The 25967-nt window shown below is 51.6% G+C and overlaps 1 protein-coding gene across 1 annotated transcript in view; it reads right to left on the bottom strand.

The window, feature by feature from the left end:
• XYLT1 (xylosyltransferase 1) overlaps positions 1-25967 on the bottom strand; it is a 188907-nt gene that overhangs the window by 21330 nt on the left and 141610 nt on the right. The window contains exons 6-9 of the mRNA XM_039885582.1: positions 18747-18827; positions 7209-7425; positions 4055-4231; positions 112-374 (exon numbers count right to left, since the gene is read on the bottom strand). Coding sequence (XP_039741516.1) covers positions 112-374; positions 4055-4231; positions 7209-7425; positions 18747-18827 — 738 coding nt within the window. The remainder of the gene's footprint in view (positions 1-111; positions 375-4054; positions 4232-7208; positions 7426-18746; positions 18828-25967) is intronic.

Here is a 25967-nt window from a genome sequence, read left to right as displayed (position 1 = left end):
AGAGGCCGGTCCCTGGTCCCTCTGTCGCGCCCTCCTCCCTGGCCCTGCCCCCGCCCCTCCCCCACCGCTCGTCGCCCGCCCCCTGGCGCCCCTGGGCTCCCCTGGGCTCACCGGCAGCTGTTCTCATCCTCTGCGTGCAGTGACGCCTCTGCCCGACGCAGGCCCAGGCGGGCAAAGGAGTGGTACAAGGTGAGCGTCACGTCGCTCAGGCTGTGGGTGCCATCCGGCTCGTCGTAGACGTTCTCCCAGTAGGAGCGGAGGCCCGGGGTCCCCGCCGGGTAGTTCCCGTACAGGTAATAGTCCAGCTGCGCGATCACCTCCTGGTTGACCACGGCCTCGAACTTGCGGGCGAAGAAGGTGGGCCGGGCCGTCTGCTGTGCTCACGGGAGAGAAAGGTCAGGTGTCAGCGGGGTGGGGGTGGGGTGGGGTGGGGGGGTGGGGTCTGGGGGCAGCTCTGCCGTCCAGCCTGCATCCAGATCCCAGTGCCGACACTTATTAACCTCTCTGTTCTGAGTTCCCCCCTCTGCAAAATAGAGATGAGAGTCAGGGCTTTCGGAAGGAATGAATTAATGTTTGTAAAGCGTTTGGGGGCGGTGATGGGCCCGTGATAAGCATCATTTACATGTGTGTTAAATAAATCAACATCCTGGATGTTTATAGCTGGGATGGATCTCAGAAATTGTTTAACTGGAGGTCTAGGGCAAATACAGCCTGCGGATATATTTTAATTGTCCAGCAGAGTGTTTTCAAATTGAATTAGCTGGCAACATTTACAAGGTAGAAGAGTTCACAGAAACACTTTTTGGCTTCCCTGTAAACAGAAATAGATTCGGCCACCTGGAGCCATGTTCCTACAGGATAGGGACTGGTTAAAGCTGAACAGTAGTTGTCCCTAACCAGGGTACGGGCTCCTCAGCTCGCCACAGACCCCACCACTCCCTACCGCCTCCTGGCAGAGTCAGCATCTCTGGGGACGAGGTCTGGGAATTGACCCAGAAAAGCTTTCCTGGTGGTTACGATGCAGTATTTGAGGACCATTTATGTAAGCCAAGTTTTCGGGGAGACTGAGGCCCAGAGAGGGATTCATCTAAGGTCACACAGCAAGGTAATGGCAGCGCCAGGGTTAAGGTCCAGGGACCCGGAATAAATAAACAAAATATTGAGCGCCCGTTATCTGCTAGGTCTTATACCGTAAGCTGGGATCAGCCAACCTTTTCAGACAAGGCCCAGATCATGAACATCTCCAACTTTGCAACGGCTCAGCTCTGCTGCTGAAAAGGGGAAGCAGCCGTGGACAAAACAGTAAATGAACGGTGTGGCTGGGTCCCAGAAACACCTGCATCGACGAAAGCAAGCAGTGGGCTGGAACCGGCCCCGGGGCCGTAGTTTGCTGACCCCTGGTCCAAGGCTAAAGGAACACCTCGAACACAGGCCCCTCCCTGGAGGAGTCAGGGTCTAGTGTTCTTATTGGCTTGAGTTGGGGCCAGCGCGGTTTTGGCTACAGTGGATTGATGAGCACGAGGCTCTGCGTTTATGTCGTTACCTCTCATCCTCCCGATCACTCTGCAAAGCAGGTGTTAGGATTCCCATTTGCCAGATGAGGAAACAGAGCTCAGAGAGGGGAAGCGAGAGGTGCAAACCCACGCGGCTGTAAAATTCAGACGCGGCTCCGGTGCCCCTCAAACCCCAGGTCGTTCAACTGCACAGCCCTAGGATCGAGCTGCTCACTGAGCGAACTGGAAGCCCCCGATTAAAACAAAAACAATCGAACACCCTTTGTATTATTCTGAACATCCCGCCACCTCTCTGCTCCGTGAATCCTTGGGACGTCCGCCGCCGTGGCGCAGGGGTCAGCTCAGTCCCCTTCCAGTGGCACTGAAAAGACAGGCCATCTGGGTTCAAATCTGCACTCTGCTGTTTTCTAGCTGTGGGCAAGTCACCCAGGGCCTCGGCTTCCTCATCCTTAAAATGGGTACGATGACGTGGACACGTAGCGTAGGGTCTGCCAACGGCGTCAGACGCTGTCATCATGTGACTATGATCTCCACCCTCCTTAAGCCTGCTACCGGGGGCTTCTAAGGCTTCGTTTTCTGGGGGCAGAGAACTGGACTCAGGGTCAAAGTCGTCTCCTTTCCTGGCCCGCGATTCTATGATCATAGCTGGATCTCCTAAAAAGGCACGTTTCGGTGTTTATCATTCTCTTTCTTGGAGCTCTTTGAATGAGAACCCCGCGTTTCTTACAGGCAGCAGTTTCTTGATTCTAGATGTTGGGGGATATTCTTGATCTTTGCTTACTGTGAAAGAAAGAGCTGTGAGCACATGACGCCGTCTCTGTGTTCGCCAGTCTTTATCCGAGACCACGCTGTCCCCAGGATGCTGGGGCTGGCATAGAAATCTCCCAGCACAAGCAGCCTGAGAGGGCAGAGTCCCCAGCAACCACCATGGCTACATGCTCTAAATGATGAGGTCCTTTGCAACAAAGGCCACGACGGGTCCTCTACAAAAGTGGGAATTCTTTCTTTTTTTTTTGGTTCCTTGGAATAGGTCGTATATTCCCCCTGCAACCCTCTTTCTGCTCAGCAGATCTTTTCTGCATGGACAATGGAGCGAAAATATCACCCACGTTTATGCCTAAATTAACATGGGCTTGAGGAGGTCCCTGAGTGGCTCTCAATCTGCCACCAAAAACGGGTCTGGAAAAAAAAATTACTCATTGCAGCAACTGCTTTGGAGGCGAAAGATGTCGTGGGAACCTCGAGGGATTATAAGAGACAGGATGAAACTGGCTGTGGATTCTGCATCTGTGTAGACATGAAACCAGGATGCTGGTGGGATCTGATGCAGAAAGCCCAGGGCTGGAACTGGAAACACCTGCGCGGGACCTCCAGTCCTCCCACTCTACTAACTGTGTGACCATGGATGAGTAAACCCTGCCTGTGCCTCAGTCTCCCCACCTGCACCATGGAGATGACGTCTACCCCGGTGAAGCCAGTGCCCATAGCGGGGCTGGTGCAGCCTGGGACAAAGCAGAGTCCTACCCTTGTCCTTCTCAGACGGGCTCCCAGTCACCTAGGGATGGTGCTCACATGCCGATTCTGACTCGGCAGGTCCAGGTCAGATTCTACACTTCTAATGCCCTCCCTGGTGATGCTGACGCTGCTGGCCTGTGGGCCACACCGAGGAGCCAGGCTAAGAGACCAAGCTCCATGCGGCAGCCAGTGTCCACCTGTAGGTGGCTCGATTACAGGCCAGAGTGAGTCAGCAGGGTCACCTCACACTGGGTTATTGGCCAGGCACTGTTGTCTCTGCCCTCCGTCTGAACTAGCAGTTTGAAAGCAGCATACTGCCTCCATGTGATGGCTCTAGTGACCTAGAGTGATATGTTTAACTATTTTGCAGCTGGGTGGGGGCATGGTGAGGGGCAGGGGGGAGGAGGAAGGTGCTCAGGGTGCTGGTATGAAGGCAGTAGGAGGAGTGCCCACATGGGATGGAAAGAGGTTGCCACCCTGGAAAGGTCTGGGCGCCAAGGCCCTCTCGGGGCTCGTGGGAAGCAGATGGAGTATCTATCACCCTCCTGCCTCTGCTTTCCCTAGAACCGTAAATTACCAGGCGGCGCAGAGATCCCTGTGAAGGTGACGGCATTTCTGCCTCTTGTTACTCCTTAAAGTTCACAAATGAGTTGGTTTTTTAAATCTGGCTGCTTGTCAGAATTTCCCCAAGTGTAATATTCAAAAGAAAAATTCCTGGACCTCACTGGAGGCCAGTGGCTCTCCATCGGGAGTGAGTTTGCCCCCGTGGACATTCGGCGACGTGTGAAGACATTTCTGTTGTCAGGGCTGCAGTGTGCTCCTAGACCCGGTAGGCAGAGGCTGGGGATGCTGCTAAACATCCGTCTGGCTACGGTTGGCATTGTCATTACCATTATCAACAGCCAGGGCTGAACACTGTGGGATGAGATGACCAACAGGCCTGGCCTTGGATGCCAGCAGAGGCCGGCAGGGAAGGTGCGGTTTTGGGGGTGGGGGGTGGGGTGGGCGGGGCACGGTGGGCTCACCTGGAAGCGATGGAAGTCCTGTGGCTTGAAGTCGTTGGGGGAGCAGCCGCACCAGTCCACGATGTGCTTGTACTGGCACTTGCAGCCCAGCTTGCGGTTCCAGTTGGTGATGCGCAGGTTGTTGTCCACCATGGTGTCACAGTGGGGGCTGTTCTCCAGCACCGTGTGGAAGAAGGACTGTAAGAAAGAGAGGGGCCGACCTGAGACCTGTGCCAGCCTCGCTTGAACGGACCGCGGTGAGGTCCTGCCCTAGACCACCCGACTGTGGAGAGGCTCTCTTGGAGGTGCATCTGTTCTCTCTGCAGACGGGGTCAGTGCCAGTCCGGTCTCATCAGGGAACACTGGATGTTTTGTCCAGAGCAGCTTAATCCTGCTCAGAAGTCTAATGTTCTGAGTGTTTATCTAATTGTCTTCCTCCAGTAGTCTAGAATCCGATTTCAAGACATCCTTTATCACCCAGGACATCTTCTGTCTGCTCACCGGAGAGGAAAAGTCCCTCAAAGTATGCCAACACATGGGGACCAGAGGAGGAAATAGACAAAAATAAGTGGGGACAATTTTCCAGAAAACCTTGGGTTAAAAGGCTCTTGCTTTGCAAATAGCCAGGTCAGAAACCAAAGGGATTTTGCTCTGACGTGTCTCGAGAACAAAGACTGATGCTCTGGAATTTCACCCCTGGGTAAGCAGGGCCAGATTTAGGGATGCATCGGGCTCCGGGGCTGGAAGGCATCCCAGTTGCCCTCCTGCCTTAGCCACTGGAGTAGCATCCTTATAGCACAGGGAGGCGTAAGGCACTGCTGCTTGCTGTCCATGGTGCTGAACGGAGCACTATCATCTTTCTCTAATCCTAAGACTCCTGGCCAGCCTCTCCCAAGTATCTGAGAAAGAGGCAATGTTAAAAGTGAAAAAAGAGACTGGAAAGAAGAGATATGGCTGGAGTTGCTGAAAGACAGACAGACAGACAGACAGACAGACACACACACACACACATGGACTGAGACCGACTTCTTTTTGGACTCTGTTGTGTAACCACTCCAGATCCAGGAAGGTACATTTCCCCCGCTGCTCTCTGCTCTCTGTGAGAAACTGCTGGGGAATACGTGTGTGCCTGCTATAAATTTATGGCACAGCCTTCAGACTTCTTCTGAATTGGTCCCCTGGAGGGAGTCTGGGAGAAGGGAGGACAAGGCAGAGATGCTGGTGTGGGGGAGGCACATCTGTCAGGGTCCTGCAGTGCAGTGTGCCTGTGTGTGCCAGGGGAGGGGTGAGACAGAGAGGGCCAGCGTCAGGATGGGCATCTGGATGGAAACAACCAAAGCCCCAAATAGCCTCTTCTCAATGGGCGGGTGGGCAAAATGAGGCTCCGCCCACCACCCACAGCAGACCTTCCTGTGATGCTAAATGACATGTCTACGAACCTGGACTTTAAGCATGAATTGCCTACAAGCCCACAGAGAAGCATATTCTCCATCAAGTGGTGGGGAAAAGTACCCAATTACCGATTGAACTGTGTCCTTTCATAATGATACAGAAATTTCCTTCAAGATAATGGATGAGGAGGTTATCAGAATTGAGAGAAAAGGTGATTTTCGCTGAAATAGGATTAAAAGCTGATTACTTAACATGTGTGCAGAATAGCAAAACCTGGCCCAGTGATGACAAGCCCGTCACCCCTCCCAGATCTTGGCACTGCCCCAGATGCTGGTGGGGGACTTGGAAACCATCAAATGAGATGCACTGTCTTGTCTGGTCTGGAAGCACAGCACCTGAGTGGTCTGGAGGGCACAGCCAGGAAGAAATGATGGACCGTTCACGGGAGGTGTCACGGGCCCAACAGAAACAGAAGCAGCTCTGGAGTTTTCTGAAGTCAGAAATTAGGATGCAAGTGAACTGGGAGCTGCACCTACAATCTCTCAGGTCTGATAAGGAGGCTGCTGGCATGTCAGAGGCCACACTTCAGCCCTGGGTCCTCGCCCATCTCCGTCTATGCAGCGGGGCTTCTGAAATGGAGTGTTTGTGTCTCCCCAAGCTTCTCAGGTTGAAATCCCAACCCCAATGTCACGGTGCTAGGAGGCGAGGGCTTTGGGAGGTCATTAGGAGTTGAAGGTAGGGCCCTCATATGTGGGGATTAGTGCCCTTTGAAAAGAGACCTCAGAAAGATCCCTAACCCCTTGGGCTATGTGAGGACAGAGTGAGAACTTTCAGTAGACAGTCGGCAACCTGAAAGAGGGCCCTCGCTTGACCATGCGGCCACCCCGATATTGAACATCCAGCCTCAGAACTGTGAGAAGTAAATTTCTGTTGTTTATAAGCCACCTTGCCTAATGTACTTTGCAGCCTAAACTAAGCTAGCTTCCTACCCTGAGGCCTGAAATGTGGTGACAGCCTCCCTAGAGCTTTTCAAATACTTTTCAAAGCTGAAAGGAAAGGCTGAGTCCCAAGCATCTAGCCACGATGGCTGTCGGAGCAGGGGACTAGTGCAGGTCCAGCAGAAGCCCTGGCTGGCTGTCTTTGGGATCACTGCAATTTCTGATGTGACCGATGAGGCCAACGCTATTGTCCGTCTGTCAGGAAATGACGGAACGATATTCGAAGTTAGAAAAGGGATTCTTGGTGTCGAGAAAGTCGTTATTTTAGGATCGATGACCGCAGAGGATCTGTCAAAAGTTGATGCAGCTGCATCTTCAAAGGGCCAGGATATACAGCTGAGTGGGTTTCGCACCGCACAACTGTGCCGCCGACATTGTAGATATCAGAGGTTTGCATTTTTTTTTTACAGCGGTTTTCTAGGAAATGACAGTAAATGTCTTATTCTAACAAAATCAATGTATCGTGATGATTTTGTGACCAACAGGAGCCAAGTGTCTTGGGGAAGAGCTGCCTCTTCTACTTTGCACAGAGACACTGTGGACTGCTGGTGGCATCTACTCCATATGCCTCCAGAGACTGGAGGAGACCATGGGTCCTACTATGACAGCAAGGTCCCTTGTACTGGATGTAGTCCTCCATCTTCATCTAGGTGTTTGGAAGGCTATGTACTGAACTCAGCATCCCTTTGCCAAAAATTCAGTAAAAAGTCAACATCCGCTTTGCTCCAAAGGCTAGAGCCAGCCCCCCATCCGACCTCTCAGGATTTTTTGTCCTGGACACTCACCTCGGCAGGAAGCAGGGTATAGGAATAGAATTGCTTCATTTTGGTCACCAGGTCGTCCGTGGAGAATGTCACATACTCCACAAACTTCCTGTTCAGCAGGAACCAATCCGAGCCACCATCCACGGCGATGCCCTCTGGGATCTGCCTGTCCCCCAGGCGCCACATGTGGGCGTCACACTCCAGGAAGAGCCGGTCCAGGCCCTGTTTCCGGATGAACCTGAAAGAGACAGAGAAGCCCTCAGCCTAAAGGCGACCAGAGAGAGGGTGCTCCACCCGGAGCCCAGTGAGATGGCCCAATCATGGCAATAAACGCATCTGTTGAGCACTTACTGTACGACAGGCACTGAGCCAGGGGCTCTGTGTACAGTTGGTCACTTTGTCTTCACAAATGAGGCAGGTCCTTCTATCCCTCAGGGGAAGGTACTATTATTACACCCATTTTACAGATGAGGACACTGAACCTTGGAGTGCTTCCCACTGCACAATTAGGTGGCAGTGGCCATCTGCTGCCTCTCCTTCCTGTTTAGGGGACTTCAAAATCACCTGTCATGCCGTGGACATTGTGGCTGCTTGGGGAACATAGCCTGCGGAACTTCATCTCAGAATAATGCTCTTAAATCAAAATATATAGGGTTAGAAAATATTTTTTAAAATCCCAAATTATCAAATGGTCATTCACGTGCTTTCGATTCACACATTAAAAACAGGATTACGAAATGGCCAGTCTAAAACCACTGTAATTGGGAAGGAGCGGTGAACAGAAATGGTATTTAGAGGTATGGGCATTGACTACAACAAGACGGAAAATCTGTTGATTCCTAGCAGTTACTGCTTATTCTACTGTGGTTTGTTCCCGACATTTAGCTAGATTTCAGTTAGAGTTCATGAGAAATAAAGATCGTTTTCTTTCCCTTCGAAGTCACGGGCTCCCTGGATTCCGTCCACGAACCCCAGATGGAAAACTCCTGCTCTACAGTACATATACTGGGGATTTTGCAAGGCAGGCCGGGCAGAGCCACACTTTCTCTTTTGCAGACGCCTGGCGTTTCCCACCTAGCGTGTGTCCAAGGTTCATCCGCTTTGTAGCAAATATCGGTGCTTCATCCCTTCTTCCCGTCCACCCAGCATCCAGCCCTCGTTTTTCTGGGAGCCACATCTCGGTTTTACTTTGCTGGCCGCTAAACTTCAACTCTCGGTCCACATCGTTGTGTGACAGGGGTGGCCGCACAGGAGCATGGGTGTGGGCGTTATGCGGGAGCCTGCGGAAGGCGGACGGCTTTCCCGAGGACACACAGAGGACACGCGCGAGGACAGAAGCCAACCGGGAAATCCAGGTGTCTGACGTCCCTGGTCTCGTTCTTTCTCGAATACATTTTTTTTCCACATGCGAAACCCAAGCTTGGCCTCGCGTGGCCGAAGGGGTTAGGGATTTCTTTGTGGGGAGGAATGCGGTGAAGGTTTTTCATGATCCTCACCGGATGACCCCAAAGACACAAAACTCAGCTCTAACTGGCTCACTGAATGAAGCCCTGAGTTTAGGGAAATAAAATCCTACCTCGACTCTGGCTGGTGCTAATTACACAGAAATGTCTAGTCAGCGCATTTAACCATGCTTAACGCTCTAAGCTTTAGATAATTTATACCAAAACTTACATGGCAACCAAGACTAACCAAGAGATAGAAAGAAAAGAAATACAGGTGTGAGGACCTGCAAGATTTTTCTTTCCGTGGTTCGGTGTTTTAATTTCATGTTCCATTATATGGGATAACAGCACTGTCTTGCAATTTTAATGTGCTGTCCCAGACCATAATACTCAAATACAATATTTATGCAGTAATCTCTAAAATGAAATATTCATGGGGTTGGGAGATTGGTTGCTGTATTTACTGCATTCCAAAACTGATAAGCTGCTAATACATGCTTTGGTTAATTATGAATAAAAATAGAGATGACTGATTCCCAAGGTCTCAGGAAAATTCCTGGGTGGAGAGGGGCTACCGGGAAATGGGTCTGGATTGGGAGAAGCTGGCAGAGGCCCCGAGTCTGAGCATCTAGTGGGTGAAAGAAATGAGCCACTTGGGGAGCGATTTGCTCTTTGTCCTGCCCTGTGCATTTGCTATGACTTGAAAAGGTAAAGGCTGGAAATCAAGGTAAGTCGGTACACACCTGGGTGTATATTTTCCCAAATGCTGGCGTGCCAGTAAAGGGTGCATGGCTCGCTCGTCCGTCGGGCGAGCCCCATGACACCTGTCCTGACACCTCCCGCGTCGGCTTTGAAAATGTGCTGGAGGTCCTCGCATAGGGTTTGGTAAGCACAGTTCCCTCCAGCAATGGACGGACGCGACCATCAGCTCCTCCTTACGGAGTGACAATGTCTGTCCCCAAACCCTCACATCCCTGATCATGCTTTCACCCTTTATTTTTTCCAAGAAATTAAAAAATGTTGATAACGTACACAAGTTACTTATTTACAAGTTACTTGTTTCTCCTTACTAGGTATAAGGCCCAGGGGGTCTGAGATTTTTGTCTATTTTTGTCCCCCGCTGCAACCTCGATGTCTACAACAGTGCCTAGCGTACAGCTGGTGCTCAGTGAATATTTACCGAGTGAATAAATTAAGGGAAGGGTAACGGCTATGCCCGTCAGGCAATCAGGAAGTAGCAGCTGTTAGTTAAACCAGGTAGCCAATTCTTCTACCACATATTTGACAGGTGAAGGACATGAGTCACAGGAAGTTTGAGTGAATTTCCCAAAGTCACACAGCTAGCAGTCCTGAACTTGAAACCAGGTCTGGATGAATCCAGTGCAAGCGCTCACCTACTCTGCCATTGTTCATCTGTTCCAATTTGCCAGGTCCCTCTCAAAGGACCCAAATGAAGGATCTGAGGACGTCTGCTGCCTCGGGAAGGCACTGTGCAGAAAAGACAGGGGCACAAAGCCTCACTGCTGGTCTTACGAGATCTCGCGAGGACTCCTGTCGTCAGCCAAGGGCAAACGTGGAGTCACCTGCATGCGGCTTTGCCTCCTGGTATGTACCTTTCAGGGATGGGCAGTTTGCCTTCCTGAAACTTCTCTGCTGGCACAATATGGAACAAAGTCATAGCTAAACGGGACTCCACGGGGATGTCACAGGGACCAAGTCCACTCAGCATCCGCAGCCTCCGGAAACCATCTCAGAGAAGGCCGGCAGGGAAGAAGTCTCTTGATTCAGTTAATTTCGTGTCTACGATCTCGGCACAGTCATCGAGTGTGAAATTATTCCAGAACCGTCTTGTCCTGTAATGAGTTCTATAAGGAAGAGCTGTGCCTCTCAGATTTCACAGCGTATTTGAGCAAGAAGGAACGTTAGCAATCAGCTAATATAACTAATTCTACGGATTAACACACACACACACTCATACTGAGGCCCAGAGGGACGTCTGATGATCCAAAGCCATCCAAAGTCACGTAGCCTAAAAAAAAAAAAAAGTCCCTGTCTTCTCTTCTCCTGTCCAGTGACCTGTCACTGAACCCAGATGACTCCTTCGGCATAAGTCCAACCTCAGCATTTTAGTTAAAAACTAAAGTCACGGAACAGAGCGTGATAACCACAGTGTAGGAAGTCAGCCAGCTATGTGAACGGGCTCACCACACGTGACAGCCGTGGGCTCTGGGCTCTGGAGCCAGACATCCTGACTCAAGTCTTGGGTCTGCATTAACCTTGGGCCACCTGAATGTGTGATGATGGCTCGGTTCCTAATGTGAAAAACGGCGACCCTAAAAACAGCTGCCTCACGGAGTTGGAGTGAAGGTCGACATGCGATGATGTGTGAAGAGGGCTTGGTGAAGTGCTTGGCGCCTGGTAAGTGCTCCCTGTTCGCCAGGATGCTCGACGTTTTCCTTTATCAAGCTAGAAAACGGAAACGTCTCTCTGTCCTCTCCTCTCCCCTGTGACTGGGTGGACAGGTATCTGTGTGCAGGACACCTCCGGGGCGAAGGAGAAAGCCTCCGTGCCCTGAGAAGCAACACTATTTCAGTACCAAGGACAGAAGCCCAGAGCGCCCACGGCAAACCCCATGGCCTGCTATTATTTTAGTGGAGCGATACCCATGGTCATGGTGGTACAGGTGACACGTGTCACGGGCGTCCTTCTAATTCTGTCCGAGCAGCGCGAATACAAAACCCGCCCGTCTTTCCGTGCCGTGACTCAGCGAGGATTCAGTTCGCCATGTCCTGAGTTTGGCAGTTCCGCGGCATCGCTGCTGGCCATTTGTCTCAGGCCCAGGGCGGGATGTGCCCCTTCCTGACCTGGGCTGGACTCAGCTGTCATGTCTACACTGTAGTAGCTGGAAGAGCAAGCGGGGCTTGGGGACGCTTCCTTATTAAGCAGCTCTAGGGAGCACCTGGAATACTCCAGGTCTGTGTGCTGAGATTATGGTTGGGAATCATGGTTTGCCTTCTAGGGAGAGACAAAACAGTAGCAGAAACAACAACAACAACAAAATAATAACATATACCAGTTACCGATCACTTGCTACCTTCTAGGCCCTGTTCCTCGCTCTTAACACATACGCTCTCAGTTAGCCTTCGCCACAACCCTATGAGGATCCATTTTCCATCCAAATGTAGTGTGAGAGATCCGGGGAGGTTGAGGAAATTTCCCAAGGTCACGTGGCTGGTTCGTGGCAAGGGTGGCATTCGAATCTTAATTGTCAGGCTCTGAATCCCATCCTTTTAGCCACAACGGTTATAATATGCTCTAATAAATAAATAAGGAGGCATAAAGAGCTACCAAACACATTGATATGCAATTAGTCGTTTGTGATAAGTGCTATCCAGAGAAACTCAGAGTGCGATGAGAGAAAATAAAGAGACAGGGGCTTCGTCGGTGAAGAGCGCTGGGGAAGGCTTTGCTGAGGGAGGAGGTGGTGGCGTTTAAGCGCGAGAGAAGGATGAGAAAGAATCAATCCTCCGAAGAGTCGCGGAGAAGAGCTTTATCAGCTTTATAAGACACAGGGTGTGCAAGAGCCCAGATGCACAAAAAGACCTCAGGAAAACGCTCAGCTTGACACCCTCACTCGGAAGCAGGCCAGCCTCAGGGCAGGCAGACTGGGACGGGACGGAGGGAGGCACGTGTCATCCACACGCACATGTGGCCTGGACGAGGCAGGAAACGCCACAAGGAACAGAACAGCAAAGCGGTGAGGAGCGTAGACGCTGGAACCAGACCCCCGGACCCCGTCTGTGCCCCGCTACTCTCTGCCTCGACCAGAGCGTGTGTTGTTCAATCTCTCTAGTGTAGGTGTCCCCATCTGGAAAACGGGCGTGATAACGACGCACGTCATGGCACTGTCGTAAGAAGTGAAAGAATCAATATCTGCGAGGCATCGAGGACACAGTCCCCGGCACGCAGTGGACCCTCCACGTGTCACTATCGTCACACGCCCTGTGTGGAGAAAGCTGACTTGGGCTTGACATTCAGGGACGGGAGAAAAACAAGTCTAGGAGGAAATGCAGGGTCTGGGCCCCGAATCCCGGGATGCGGAGAGCTCCAGCGTGGCGGCCCGTGTTCTTCGCAGCCCTCGGGGTCCGAAGAGGCTTGTACCTCCAAGCGTCCCAAGGTCTGTTGAGGGCTAATCGATTTTCCACCTTTCACGTATTTTTAAAGACAATCTTTATTGCCTTTTCTTCCGATTACGAAAGGAATGCACGTGCTTCATAGAAGGCTTGGAACATAAAAAGAAACCGAAGAAGAAATTAAAAACCCTACTCTCCTTCTCAGAGATGATGCCGTGAGCATATTTTCCTTCTGGTCTTTTGTCTAACTTCAATGTGTATCGTTTTAAAAAAAAGTTTTGACCTCAAAACCCATGCTGAGGCCAAGAAAGGGTACGTGTGCACAGCCCGGTGTGGGCGCTTGTGCGATGCTGACTGTTCCTTTCACACGATTGAATTAAATAAAGTGAACATGCAAACAGTGATAAACTCCCTGCTTAAGTTTAAGGAAAGCTAAAGGGAACAGCAATATGCTTTCCCTGTTGGAGATGAGATATTAATTATCTCCTCACATCAATCACGGTGCTACAAGTCAGCTGGGGAGAGAGCCCATCTCTTGATAAGTACGTTGGCACCGAAGGGCTTCCTGAAAGCAGATTTGTTTGGAGGAGGTTCCTGGCCAGGTTCTCGATGGATGCGCCAACTTTTGGCTGAATAGCTGCCTGTTTAGACATCAAGGGAGGTTTGGGTCTGGAGATTAGTTCAGTGTCAGAGACAGGAAGCTGCCGAAGCAGCTGGGCCTTTCTGGTGCCCAGGGAGGGAGGGCTGCCTCTACCAGGGGGTCTAGACCTGGGGACAGGAAGGAACTGGCTATGTCACTCCCGGCCTGGCGGCTGGCACCTGTCTTAGCTTCCTTCTGGTCTAGGCTTCTTCCACTTGAAATGCTAGTTGTTTTCCTATGAGTAGTAGAAAATGTTTCTAAAATATTAATCATTTGTATGTCATCGTCAAGATTTTTCTCCATCATCCTCACCATCATCATCATCATCATCCTCACCATCATCATCATCATCATCCTCACCATCATCATCATCCTCGCCATCATCAATTTAATATGCACAATGAACTGTTCCAAGACTCATCCATATATTCACTCACTTTATTCCTGCGACTCTATGAAGTTGGTCTTATTATCATCTTCATTTTACAGATGAGAAAACGGACACGCAGGTGGTTTACGTAACTTACCCAAGGTCACACACCTAGGGAGGGCTTAGCCCGTGAGCCCTACGATCTGATCCCAGAACCTGGATTCTTAACTGCCGTGCTATGTGCTTTATGTGGTACCCATATGAGAATTGTCTTAATATTTTTCTCAAAACCGATTTTAAATAGCTTTGACTATTATTTTTTTTTTAAAAAACTTATTCTCATTCTAAGCCTAATATGCAGGAAGTCATGGGCTAGATGGGCTAATGATATACGTTTTTGTTGCTATACCCACCTTTCCCAGGGTGCCCGTTTGTGACCTACCTGGAATAATCGACCTCACATGTCACTGCTGGATCGTGAGTGAGCTCTAGGAAAGGCTGACTCCAGGAAGAAAGGGAAGGGCCGGACTAGCTTCCCCCATTTGTTTAAAAAGTGATTCCGATTTTTGCTCTCACCATTCCCTATACCACATGGAATCCCGGGCTAAGCTCTGGGGCCCTGGTGACCTTGAATTCGGTAGAGAACTTGGATCAGCCGAGGCGAGAAAAGTCCCAGAGAAAACCCTATTCTGGCTGAGAGGAATAATCTTTCCCTTCCATCTCACTGCCTGTGCCCACTCAGTGGTGACTGGGCTGCCAAGATTTGGGGAACTTCTTCGATGTTCCCCAAGCATCAGCCAGGAGCGCCTGGGGGACCCGCTCACTCAGGCTGTGAGCAGACTTGAGGGCGCCTGCTTCTGCCAGCCCTGCAGAGGCTGGCTGGGAAAATGATAATTGGGCTGCATGTCTTTCAATATATCTAGTTACTTTATTTTTGGTAGAAAGCAAGGGGAAACAGTGAACACTAGGCTCCCCTTCATTTAATTACAGGACCAATTTGGCAGCTATTTAAAACGTCGGTTTGCCTTTATGCCATCTCTTCGCAGGGGGAGCTGGAAGTCCAAATTGGCTCTAAAGGCTGGGCATGGGGACAGAAGGTCAACACTGCTATTTAGAACCACGTGAAATTAAAAACGAAGGCACCTCGTGGCCTATTTTGTGTCTCGTTTCTTGCTTCGGTCCCTCCCCGTCTTTGATGCCCTTTAAGCTCTCTGCCTCTGTCGCATCGTCTTTTACAAGGGCCGGTACAGAAGCATGGAGCATCAGAACGAGAAGGGACTTTGGAGACCATTTCGTTCCTCCCCATTGTTTTGTCAAAGGGAGAAAATAAAGCCCAGAGAAGCGGCGTGGCCGCCTCAAAGCTGCCCAGCACGCTGGAGGAAAGCGGGTCCAGAGCACAGAGAGGTGTCGCCCCGCAGGGATTCTGAGCCTGGGCTCTGGGGACACTCACCGGGGTCTGAGTCCTGGCCCTGCCCCCACTGCGTGAGCTTAAACAAGTTCCTTCGCCTCTCTGAGTCTCGGCTCCCTTATTGGTCAAATGAGGCTAGTAAGTTGAGACGGGTCACCATCTGCAGCCAGAAAATTAAACCAACACCAAGGAAAATAGAAGTAACGGAAGTGGGGTTAATGGATGAAGGGAGTCGGAAGGTACAGACGTCCGGTTATGGGATAAATAGGTCCTGAGGTGTTCTACACAGCACGGAGGCTCTAGTTGATAATACTGTGTCGTATATTTGAACATTGCCAAGAGAGCAGATCATAGAAGTTCTCCTCACACACACAAAATTATAACTCTGCGTAGTGATGAACGCTAACTGGACTTATTGTCCGGTATCGCTCTGTGGTCTCTCCGTACATCGAATCATTCTGCTGTGCGCCTGAAACAAGTGTGATGTCATATGTCAATCATATCTCAATGTTTTTAAAAAAAGAGATATAAAGAGCCAGTAAACTTCTTGGCTCTTTGATGTGACGTGTTTATTTTACTTAAACCTTCTCCAGGAATAATAGGAAATAATTAAACTACCAAAAAAAAAAAATTAAAAAACACTAACAGAGTCGAAGCTTAATGATGTCCTTTGAATTGCTCGATTCAGCCGTATCTGAAATCAGCTACTGATATTTGAGTTGCGTTATCCGATAACTTCCTTTACCTCTTCGGCTAGTTTGAGCTGGGTTTCTGTCATCTCTCACCCAAAGTGTCCTTTCGAATACACCACCAGCACCGCCACTGGAGCCCAGCCATGCCCAGCTCTGCACGCATGGGCCAGAAAACAAATCGAGCATTGGTGAGGCGTGTGCATGCAGCAGGTGCGAGATCTCAGCCCGCAGAGGGGACAGTGCGGATGATGGCACGCCGGCTCGCTTTACTAGTAAATTAATCCTAAACGACCGCCCTTATCATCCCAGGGAGCGCATCCCAGCTGAGGACTCGCGCGTGAGGCGTCGGAACCCGTGAGCTGTTCTGTTCAGAGGACCTCGGAAGCTAAGCAACACTCTTAGCCTGAGCTTTTACTCTGTCCCGTACAATCTGGGTACCACCTGTCAACTACCGATACACATCAACGCGACAGGAAGTGCTCACGCACCCAGAGGCATGGCTCTGGCCCGTATGCCATCTGTCTATTTCTCCCATCAGCGATATTTTCGTCCCGTGCTTATCATGGCAATGCCGTCATCGTCATCGCCACCGCCGTCGTCATAGAGTATTCACTATACGTCAAATGGTTTTTAGGCAGCGTCTCCCTTAATCTTCCTAACAACCCCATGAGTGTATTGGGGCTGTCGGGAAGATTATGTCCATGGCACAGGTAAAGGAAAAGGCTCAGAGAGGTTAAGTCACCTGTCCAGTGCAACACAGCGAAGACATAGTAGAGAAGAACTTCAGCTCAGGAGGGGTCACCTCTAAGCCCGTTATTTTAACCTCTGTGCTGTACCCAGTTCCTAGCACAGTGCCGGAAAAGAGTGGACAGAGAATAAATACTAAGTGGAAATCAGAATCGCTGGGTGGATGGAATTCGGACGCATCTTTCGACTGACAGGGGACTCCTTTCGTGTGATGCAACATTGCACGAAACACGTGTGACAAGGTGACCTAGAGGGGAAGAAGGGCCTGCCTCCTCTGCCTAAGTGTGGGGACAGGAATACGCGGGCCGGTTTTGGTAACCGGCCACCTCCGCGGATTCTTGGCAGCTCCGCTTCACTCCCATGGGCTTTGGGGCCAGACACCTGGGTTCAAATCCTAGCACTTTCTAGCCACGTGACCTTGGGAAAACCATTTAGGTTCCCAAAGACCCCTTGTCTTTTCCTGACAAAGGGGGATAATAATTCTTATTTTCATACTGAGTGGCCGTTAGAATGGAACTGGATTCTGTGTGAACGGGGCCAAGCAGAAGGACGGGCACTTAGTAGGGATGCAACATGCCGTGGCCCTAACTCTTCCTCCCCCACTCAGGCCTCTCCGCCCGTGGTGGCCAGGAGATGCTCTACTAGCCTGTGCTAATTTACAGAGCGTTTTCAAGTCTCGGGCTCCTTTCGAATGGGCAGAACGTCGGTCGTCGGTAAGACGAGAACCATCTATAAATAGACAGCTGGAGGAAATCGAAGTTACAACGTAGGAAAGTGACACAACACCAGGACTCTGGGGTCACTGCTCCGAAGCTCAGGAAGTGAAGACCACTGCTTCTTTTTTTTTTTTTTGTCCCTCTGCTGCTGTGGATAAGTGGGTAGACGGAGTCACAGAGCCAGCCAGAACCACACCTCCATCAGCAGTGGCCGAGAACACGTCAAGCGGAGATTGCAGATTGAAACACCGACGGGACCAGGTAGGGAAGGGGGACCAGTGAGGACCATGGAGTCCTGGGAACCACGGGCATTGTCTAAGATCCAGCTGATAACGGCAGAAAATTCAGGCGAGGGGTTCGTGGACCGCCTTTTCTTTTGAGATGAGCCAGAATCTGGATGCTCATGGGAAGTATAGCTGTTTTTAAAGGGGGCTGTTCGTTTTCAAGTGAAACATCCGAATTAAACAGAAACCAAACCAAACCAACACAAGGGCCAAACGTAACATGCTAACAAGTTAAAGTCATCCTGTGGGCTGCCGGGGCCTTTTCTGAGGTCAGTGCTAGAAAAAGAGCTCTAAGATGCCAGGACGATCCTGGGCGGGTTTATACCGGTGTTTTACAGCTGGATGGCAGAGCCAGTCACGTGATCTGCCCTACAGGGGGTACTCGAGACTGTCCCATTTTAGCTGATGACTGGCCACGGAGATTCAGACTCAGCTTGAAGCTGGACCGTGACGTCATTTGGCTTTGCTCATTTTAATGAGGGTGGCGTCATGGGTCCAGATAGGGGTTCTGTGAATCCCCACCAACGTCTTGGGCAGCAAGGGAGAGGCGGTGGTGAAGGCACAGGGCCGGAGCCAGGATGCTTGAGTCAACTCCATGCTGGCACGAGACTCTTTTTCTACTGGAAAGTAAACTTCAGGGGAGCGAGGATTTTGTCTTGTTCACTGCTAGATGGATGCCCGGTGAAGGTTCGACACTCGGAGAATGTTTGTTGAATGACTGGCTGACCAAATGATTGATCTGGGGACATCGCTTACACTCCGGGCCTCAGCCTTCCCACCAATAAAAATGGCAATTCGCAACAGCTGCCCCATTTACTGCCAAGGTGGCTATCACGAGATGGGAAACTCACAAAAGTTGCTCGGACAAAGGTTTATAAGGCTCTGACGTGATGAGGCACATTTGCTATCATCTCTGTCCTCAGCTGACAAGAGGGACCACTTCAGATCCCGCACGGAAGGGACGAGGACACCCGTCCTTGAAGGGACGAGGACACCCGTCCTTGCCCGTCTCCCAGCCTCAACTTCTTTCTGGCTGCACCAAACCAGCCTAGAAGGAAACCCCAGAATGATCGCTCATATTTTCATTTCCATTTTGCACACAAATAGGAGAAAGATGTACTTACCTTGCATTGTCCCGGCCATGCGACTTCAGGAAATTCATATCTCGGTATCGGGAGAGAAATGCCACCAGCTGGTCATTTGTCCTGTGGAAACAAGCCGAGAGGAAAGTCAGGGTCCTCCGGAGACCGTGGAGGGTTGAGTCTTGGCTCCCGTATTTGTCACAGAAAACAAGATCCCTCTTTTTACGCCCCACGGGCTGATAAGGCATATTCTTTCATGAGTCACCTTCCCTGGGCTTACCGCTCTGCCTAAAATGGACCGTTTGTGCATTTGCCTCCTATCTGCTTCAATGACCGTGAACTCCGTGAGGGCGTGCATGGTATCTTATTTGTTTTGGAACGTGCAATGCCCAGCACCGGACTTGGCAAACGGGAAATCATTGGCGTGTAGCTCAGTACCAGATACAAAGCGACCTCAGGGCTTTTGCACTGAGGTCCTGTGCTTGGGAAATTCTGCCCTGCATCTTCCCATTGCTGGCTTGCCATTGTATCCAGGTCCCTTTTCCAGTGTCATTTCATCAGAGAGGCCTTTTATGGTCACACTACCTTTTATGGTCACCCGCGTCCCCCTCTATGCCTTTCTCCCATCCCTGTTTTATTTTGCTATCCTACCATCATCTGAAAGCATCGAAATTGCTTACGTTAGGATGTAAGTTCCATGAGGACAGAACCTCCTCGAACTCGCTAATCATCGACACAGAGTAGATGCTACACTGATGTTTGTTAGATGGATAAATCACTCAAGGCGAGATGGGTTTGAACGGACCCTTCACACGCATTCTGAGGAATGAATGAATGAATGAATGAATGCATGCATGTGGGAACAAATACCAAGTCCTAGATAACCACTGGGCACGTGACGGAGAGAGCTTTAAAAATTACGAGGTGCGACATGAACGGATGACACCGTTCCCAGCTTTGTTATCTCAAATTTATCGCCCTCGGTCTCGGTGTTCACAGCGCAGTCACAGCTAATCGGCTTGTGCATACAGCTGTGACAGCATTTTAAAAGGCAGTCACACACACGGGCCTCCATCTGCCGGAGACACGGTCGCCTCTTCCACCGAAGAAACCCAAACAGGTAAACGGTGCTGAAGTGACAGCTCCTTTGTCACCAGGCGTCTCCGCTCAGGCATTTTCATTGAGAAGGAAAGGGTTAAGCATTGTTTCGAATCGGGAGGAACGCCAAGGCAGTAGACAGGAAGGACAGGCCTGGGACTAGAAAGGAGGTGAGACCTTTGGGGGGGACAGGTGGGGGCCTTAGGAGGTGCTGCTGGGGCTCAAGAAGCAGAAAGGTCTGGAGACAGATCCCAGATCCACTCCTGACCCAGCTGTGTGTGTCTAAGAGGAAGTCATTTAGCCTCCTCTGAACTCATCTGCCAGCGCATAGTAGGTTCTCCATATATGTATTGTGAATGGATAACCAGGTGGATTTAAAGGGCCTACGGTAGGTGCACAATAAACACAAGCTGCTCTACAATCGTCTGGTCCGAGCCGCCCCCACCCTTCACCCCTCCTTCATTCCCCCGGAACCCCCTGCAGACTCGTCACGCCAAGTCCCCGCTCTGTAATTGGATGACTCACAATGACCGACTCATCATTCCAGCGGAGGGGGCACAAAACAGTTAAGAGATGCTGCAGTGAAAATGAGGCCTGCCGACGTCCCATCCTATTACCGAAATAAACACCGAGTCAGAGCCAGCCATCCTAGCCGCGGCAGACTCCAGGCGCACCTCGTGTGTCCGCAGTGAGCTAAATCTGGCACGCGCACGGAAGCCGAGCCCCGCTCAGCCCTGCCGGTGTGCAGACAGGTGAACCCCAGGGAGGCGGACGGAGAGGCTCGCCCCACGTGTCTGCACAACGGTGCGTGTCTGGGTGGACGATGTCCACCCGCCCGCCGTGACGGAGAGCCCGTGCGTGCCTCACGCCAAGTTACGGCAGCCTGTGAGCAGAGAGGGCCTCTTGTCGCTGCTGGGAGAGGTGTTAACTCAATCGGCCTATGAAAAATGAAAGCGAGCTCCTCCAAGCTGTAACGAGGCCCATTCCGTCCCCGTCTCAGTGGTCCCTATTTACCAGCCCCATTGCCGCGCTCCGCATCGGTTCATTACTGTCGTCCTGATGAATGCGGGGACAAGTTAACCTCTGAATGGGTCCCCAGCAGCGGGAATAATAAGCAGGGGCCCGCGGGCGGCATCGGGCGGGAGGCTCGGAGGGGCCGGGTGCGGCCGCTCTCTCGAAGCCTCAGGCCTCCCGGGGTCAGAGGCTGCAGCTCCATTTGGTGACCCCCAGAAAGTGCCTTTCAGGCCCCGAGCTGGGGCCATTTTCGCATTAACCGCTTCACCAAATCCCCATCTGACCGGGGTGAATAGGCATTTAGCGAATTTACTTAGCGATGCTTCCACATGAAAGCCTCTCAAAAGATGACATCTTGGGGGAGGGAGGGCGGATGGGGAGGGGGCCTCGGATTCCAGGCCCAGGGCTTGTGGGTAGAGCCAATTCTCAAAGCAGAGAGCTGTGTGTTTGGTTGGATGGACCACCCCCCGCCCCCCACCTTGCCCCTCTCCCTGAGGCCCGGGGGCCCCCTCGCTATCCCTCTGTGTAAAAAGCCTGCTCTGAACGCTAAAGCCTGTCTCCCCAGCCCCTCTCCAGGGGGAGACAGAATTCGGCCGAGGACCGAGTTTTCCCATTGCTGCTCTCAGATGCCTGTCGATAATTGCCTACACAATATTTAATTCTCCCCGGATAATTAACAGCTTGCGATCTGTCGACATTCTACCCCGTTCCAGGCTCTCTCTCTCTCTCTCTCTCTCTCTCTCTCTTCCCCTCACACACATTTCCCACTCTTTCTGGTGGAGTCGTTTGCCAAGTGGCTCCCACAGCTCATCACTTGTGTCTGTCTCTTTCTCAATATCCTTGGACCTTTCCCGGAAATCATTAGAGGATGCGTCTCTTCATCTACGCTGCTTCCTCCGATTCACGATGGTGACTCTGGGGCTCAACACTGTAGCCTGTGGAGCCGCTGGGACATCTTTGTTTTAATAAGCGTGTCTGTTTTTAATAAGTCGATATTAAAATAAACGCGTTGGAGCCATATGGGAATATCGATTGAAATGAATAAATAAATGAATACTAAAAGAAGCTCCGTGACCGCTTACAGAATGTCGGTCAGGCCCTGGGCCCTGGGGCTGACACTTGCTACTATTTATTGCACTTGGTGTTTGCAAAGATGCTATAAAATGTGAGTTTCATTCCCCTTTTACAGGTGAGCCGCTAGGAGGGCAACTCAGAGAAGTCGCCCATTTAGTAAAGGGAAAAAATCGGGGCTGGAACCTGATTCCGAGTGTCAAAGCTCATGCTCTTTATTCCAGACCGAGTCCACCTATGAGCACGTGACTGAATGAGCGAGCGCATGAATGAATGAGCGAGCGCATGAATGAATGAGCGAGCGTGTGAATGAATGAATGAATGAGCTCCATCCCAGGTGCAGGAGAACGTGCCTGTGCCTCCCCATTCAGAGTCATTCAGACTCTGCACCAAGCCCAGCCCTCCACCTTCGGACGTGACCTAGCTCAGGCCCCACCCAAGACCTGCCGAGTGGAAGCTGCGTTTGAACGAGGTGCCTGGGCGAGGCACGTGCCCCTTCCAGCTCCAGGGGGCTCTGCTCTAAGTCCGGCGTGGGAAGAAGGCGAAGAGGGTGCAGGAGGAGCAAACCGAGACGAGTTGGTGACTCTGGGCACATCGATCCGCCGAGACATGTGTGACCACAGGAGAAATGTCACCCTTCGCCCTTCCGTGACGAGCCGAAGAGCACAGAAAACCATGACGGCGGGAAGGCCAGCCGTGCCCCTTTCCTGTGCTTTCAAAATTATGCTTATGACAACACGGATTATCGCAAGCTAGAGAATTAAGTGGCAGAATTAAATGGCGGCAACGTTTAACCCTTGAGGGTCTGCCGCGTGGGCCATTTATGAACCCAGTGGTTCCTCACGGCCACCCAGGAAGTGGATGCTGTCATATTCATGTCCCTTCTTTATTGCATGAGTGGGAACATGTGTGTTCCTGGCTTTTTCATGTCATGATAGACCCCGTGTCCTGCCTAACAGGCACATCCCGGTAGACGTCACCCTTTTTCGTGGCTGTGGAGAAGCCTGTGGAGCGGGTATAGCAATGTCCCAGGAATGGGCGTTTAGAAGATTTGCTCCCCGCTCTTATAGCTACTGCCCCCGTGAGCATCCTTGCGTATTTATCTTTCCAGATGTTAGGCGTAGGATAGGTTGCTGCAGGATTCAATTTCCAGATGTGGAACCGTTTGTGCAGAGGGCACGTTTTAGCCTCTCTCTGCTTTCAGAAAGACACACTCCACGGAATGAGCCTGCCTCACATTGCGGGCGTGACTGGGGCTCGCACCCCCTGCACCGGAACCAAGCCAGCTGGCTGATAGAGGGGCGGGGAGGAAGGGGGACATTGCCAAGGTGACAGAGCGGAAGAGTGTCCTGGAGAGGCTGGCGGGCTTCCCTGGCAGGCTGACCCGGCCTGGGCAGGGGCCTCCCAGCTTCCCCATGCAACCAACAACCTGTGGGACTCAAATGAACTGTCTGCCAAGTGGCGAGAGGTGTGTGTGGGGTACGCAGAACCATCCTCAGGTTCTCCAGCGCCCGGGGCAGCTGCTGCAGCTGGTGCCCATCTGTCTGCTAATAGCACTGGGATTTTCTATCCGGGCACCTTGGACAACAGTTTTCGGGAGCCTGGCTACAGTCATGAGATAATCAGGCACTGGATCTAACTCCATTCTGTTCCCCCAAGACCTGACGCATCGTAGGTGCTCAACAGATGTTCACTGAGATGCTTAACAGGTGTCCCAGGGGAGCGCTGGTGTGCAGGGCTCACGGGTGCGGCCGCTGTGCCCGGCATGGCGCCTACCCCGTGCCAGAGGCTTGGCCTGGGAGGGCAGAGAGCTCTGCCACTCGCATCTCCATCTGTGCCTTTGCCCGTCCCATACCCTGGACCAGGAATGCTCTTCCCAGGGTCTTCACCCAGTGAACGGCGGGGAGGTGGCAATGATGAACCCCAGGGCATGAGAACACATGGGAATGGCGACTGCAGAAAAAAATCTGCCTTTGGTGCCTGCAAAGTGCTATGTGCCCTTCCCTCTTCCGTCTTACGATGACCCTGCAAACCTGCGCGAGTTTACACGTGAATAACGTAGGACCCGGCGAGGTTTCACGGCTTCGCCCGTCTCGCTTGTGTAGAGAGCAGATCCGGGCCTCGGATGGGTTATGCTTGGGCCTCGCTGAAGTCTTCTCGTCTCCTAGGAAATGTCTCAGGAAGGGCAGAATTCCAGAACGAGAAGAAAGGTCGGGGCAAAAGCCCTGGAGATGAGAGAAGGGTGACCTCCGATTCGTATGTCGTCAGAGCTTACGGCGAGACCCACACTTGCCAAGACACAGGGGGCAACGTATGGAAAAAGCTAGACGCTGCTTCTTCCAGGATCCCACAGGCATGGTGACAGCCACAGCGGGGCGCCGGGGAAGTGACTGGGCAAAATGCCAGCTTTCAGAATCCACTCTAAACCAGCCTCTGGGAAGAAGTCATGGGATCTCTCTAAAACATAAGTCCGATCACGCCCCCCGCCCGCTTTCCTGCTGGCTCTCCCCACAAGCCCTCCACCACCTGCAGGACAAAGTCCTAACTCTTGACGATGATGCGAGGCGGTTTGGGAGCTGGCCCTGCCCGCTCCCTTTTCGGAGTCACTGGAAGTTTTCTAAATGTGGTCTGCTCTTCGTAGCTCCAAGACTTTGCAGGTCTGTCTGATCTCCTGTTTCTTTGACAGGTCAGGTGCTCGTGGTCCCTGTCCTCAAGGGACAGAGGGGGAAGGGAGACAAATCGGTAGAGTCTTGTGACGAAGCGGGTAAACATCAGATGAACTGAAGCACAATCACGCTGGAGACGCCAGGAGACAGCGCTTCCCTTTCCACAGGCTGGAGAACCACCCAGATGATAAAACCCACGCGCTTTTAATTGGATTTATCTTTTTCGCGACTAACAGAAATGATGCCGAATTAAAACATGCTCGTCGCATTTGCAAGGACCGGCGAACCATTTCTCAAAGTCTCAACGCTCCCACAGAACATTCGTGAGACGGAGGTTTTTCATTTTAAACATATGTAAGCCGTTCTAAGAGGCGGTCTATCTGGCATTCCATCAGCGGCCAACCCTTCACATGTCAGCCTTTCCTCCAGATGCTGTAAGGGACAGGTAACTGACAAGCATCCACATCTAGAGGCCATGCCTCATCCTAGAACACCACTTGAATCATCAATGAAGAACGAAATTGCCATCCAGCCTTGTGCCCGTGTGTGTAGCGTCTATTCGATTACATTTGAATGCTCTGAAATCTGGTTGTCTTCAGATGCCACGGGACATCGCAGACGAGCAGAACATTTGGTGAACCAAAGTGTGTGTCCCCTTATGATGACTGATTATAGCCAGCGATTCGATTGGGTTTTGGGTGGACAAGGCGAGTCCCACTCTGCAGGGCAGCGGAAGAGAGAGTCATAAACGCAAATGCAATGTACGCGGTCATTCAGGGCTGCCAGCGTTGGGAAAATCCTGGCTGGTACAGACATTGGTACCAGGGATGAGGTGAGGAATGGCAGGGAGGGGCGGCCACAAGGAGCTAGCCCCCATGATGCTCAAATGTTAGCTATTATTGCTGCTCTCATGATTATTATTACTTCTCTGAGTCCAGAGCCTCTATTCTGCTGGGGGTAGGATATGAGACTCTCCATCTTTCAGAATGTCAGGGTCAGGTGAGTTCAGATTTCAACTCTGGAGTGGGACTGAGCTGGAAGGACAGCTGACTGCCACTGATCACCTTGGGCAGCCTGCCAGGTTCGCTGCCCGTCTGTACTGGAACAAGGTCACGATGCACTGCAACACGGCAGAGAAGCCACACGCACCTTCACAGAAAAACAAACGTTGCAGCCACCTCTGCAAACCTCAGCCAGACACAGATCCTTGGCCTGAGCGAGAGGTGCTGGAGGACCGAGGTATGCTGTGCCCAGCATAGTCTTTAGCCACAGACGTCCAAGGCTGTTTGTTTATTGCAGAGGGCTGAGGAGACATTAGAAAAGCAGGGGGTTTAAACAGAGGACACAGGCTGCCAGGTAGGAACGTGGCAGTTCTCGGAGACAGACAACTTCCAAAATGTTTTAAAAAAGAATG

The sequence above is a fragment of the Pteropus medius genome, unplaced genomic scaffold, assembly GCF_902729225.1.
Source record: "Pteropus medius unplaced genomic scaffold, Ma_sr-lr_union100, whole genome shotgun sequence".
NCBI classification, from domain to species: Eukaryota; Metazoa; Chordata; class Mammalia; order Chiroptera; family Pteropodidae; genus Pteropus; species Pteropus medius.
The sequence above is the reverse complement of the archived record's forward strand: the minus strand, read 5'-3'. Positions and strand labels throughout refer to the sequence as shown.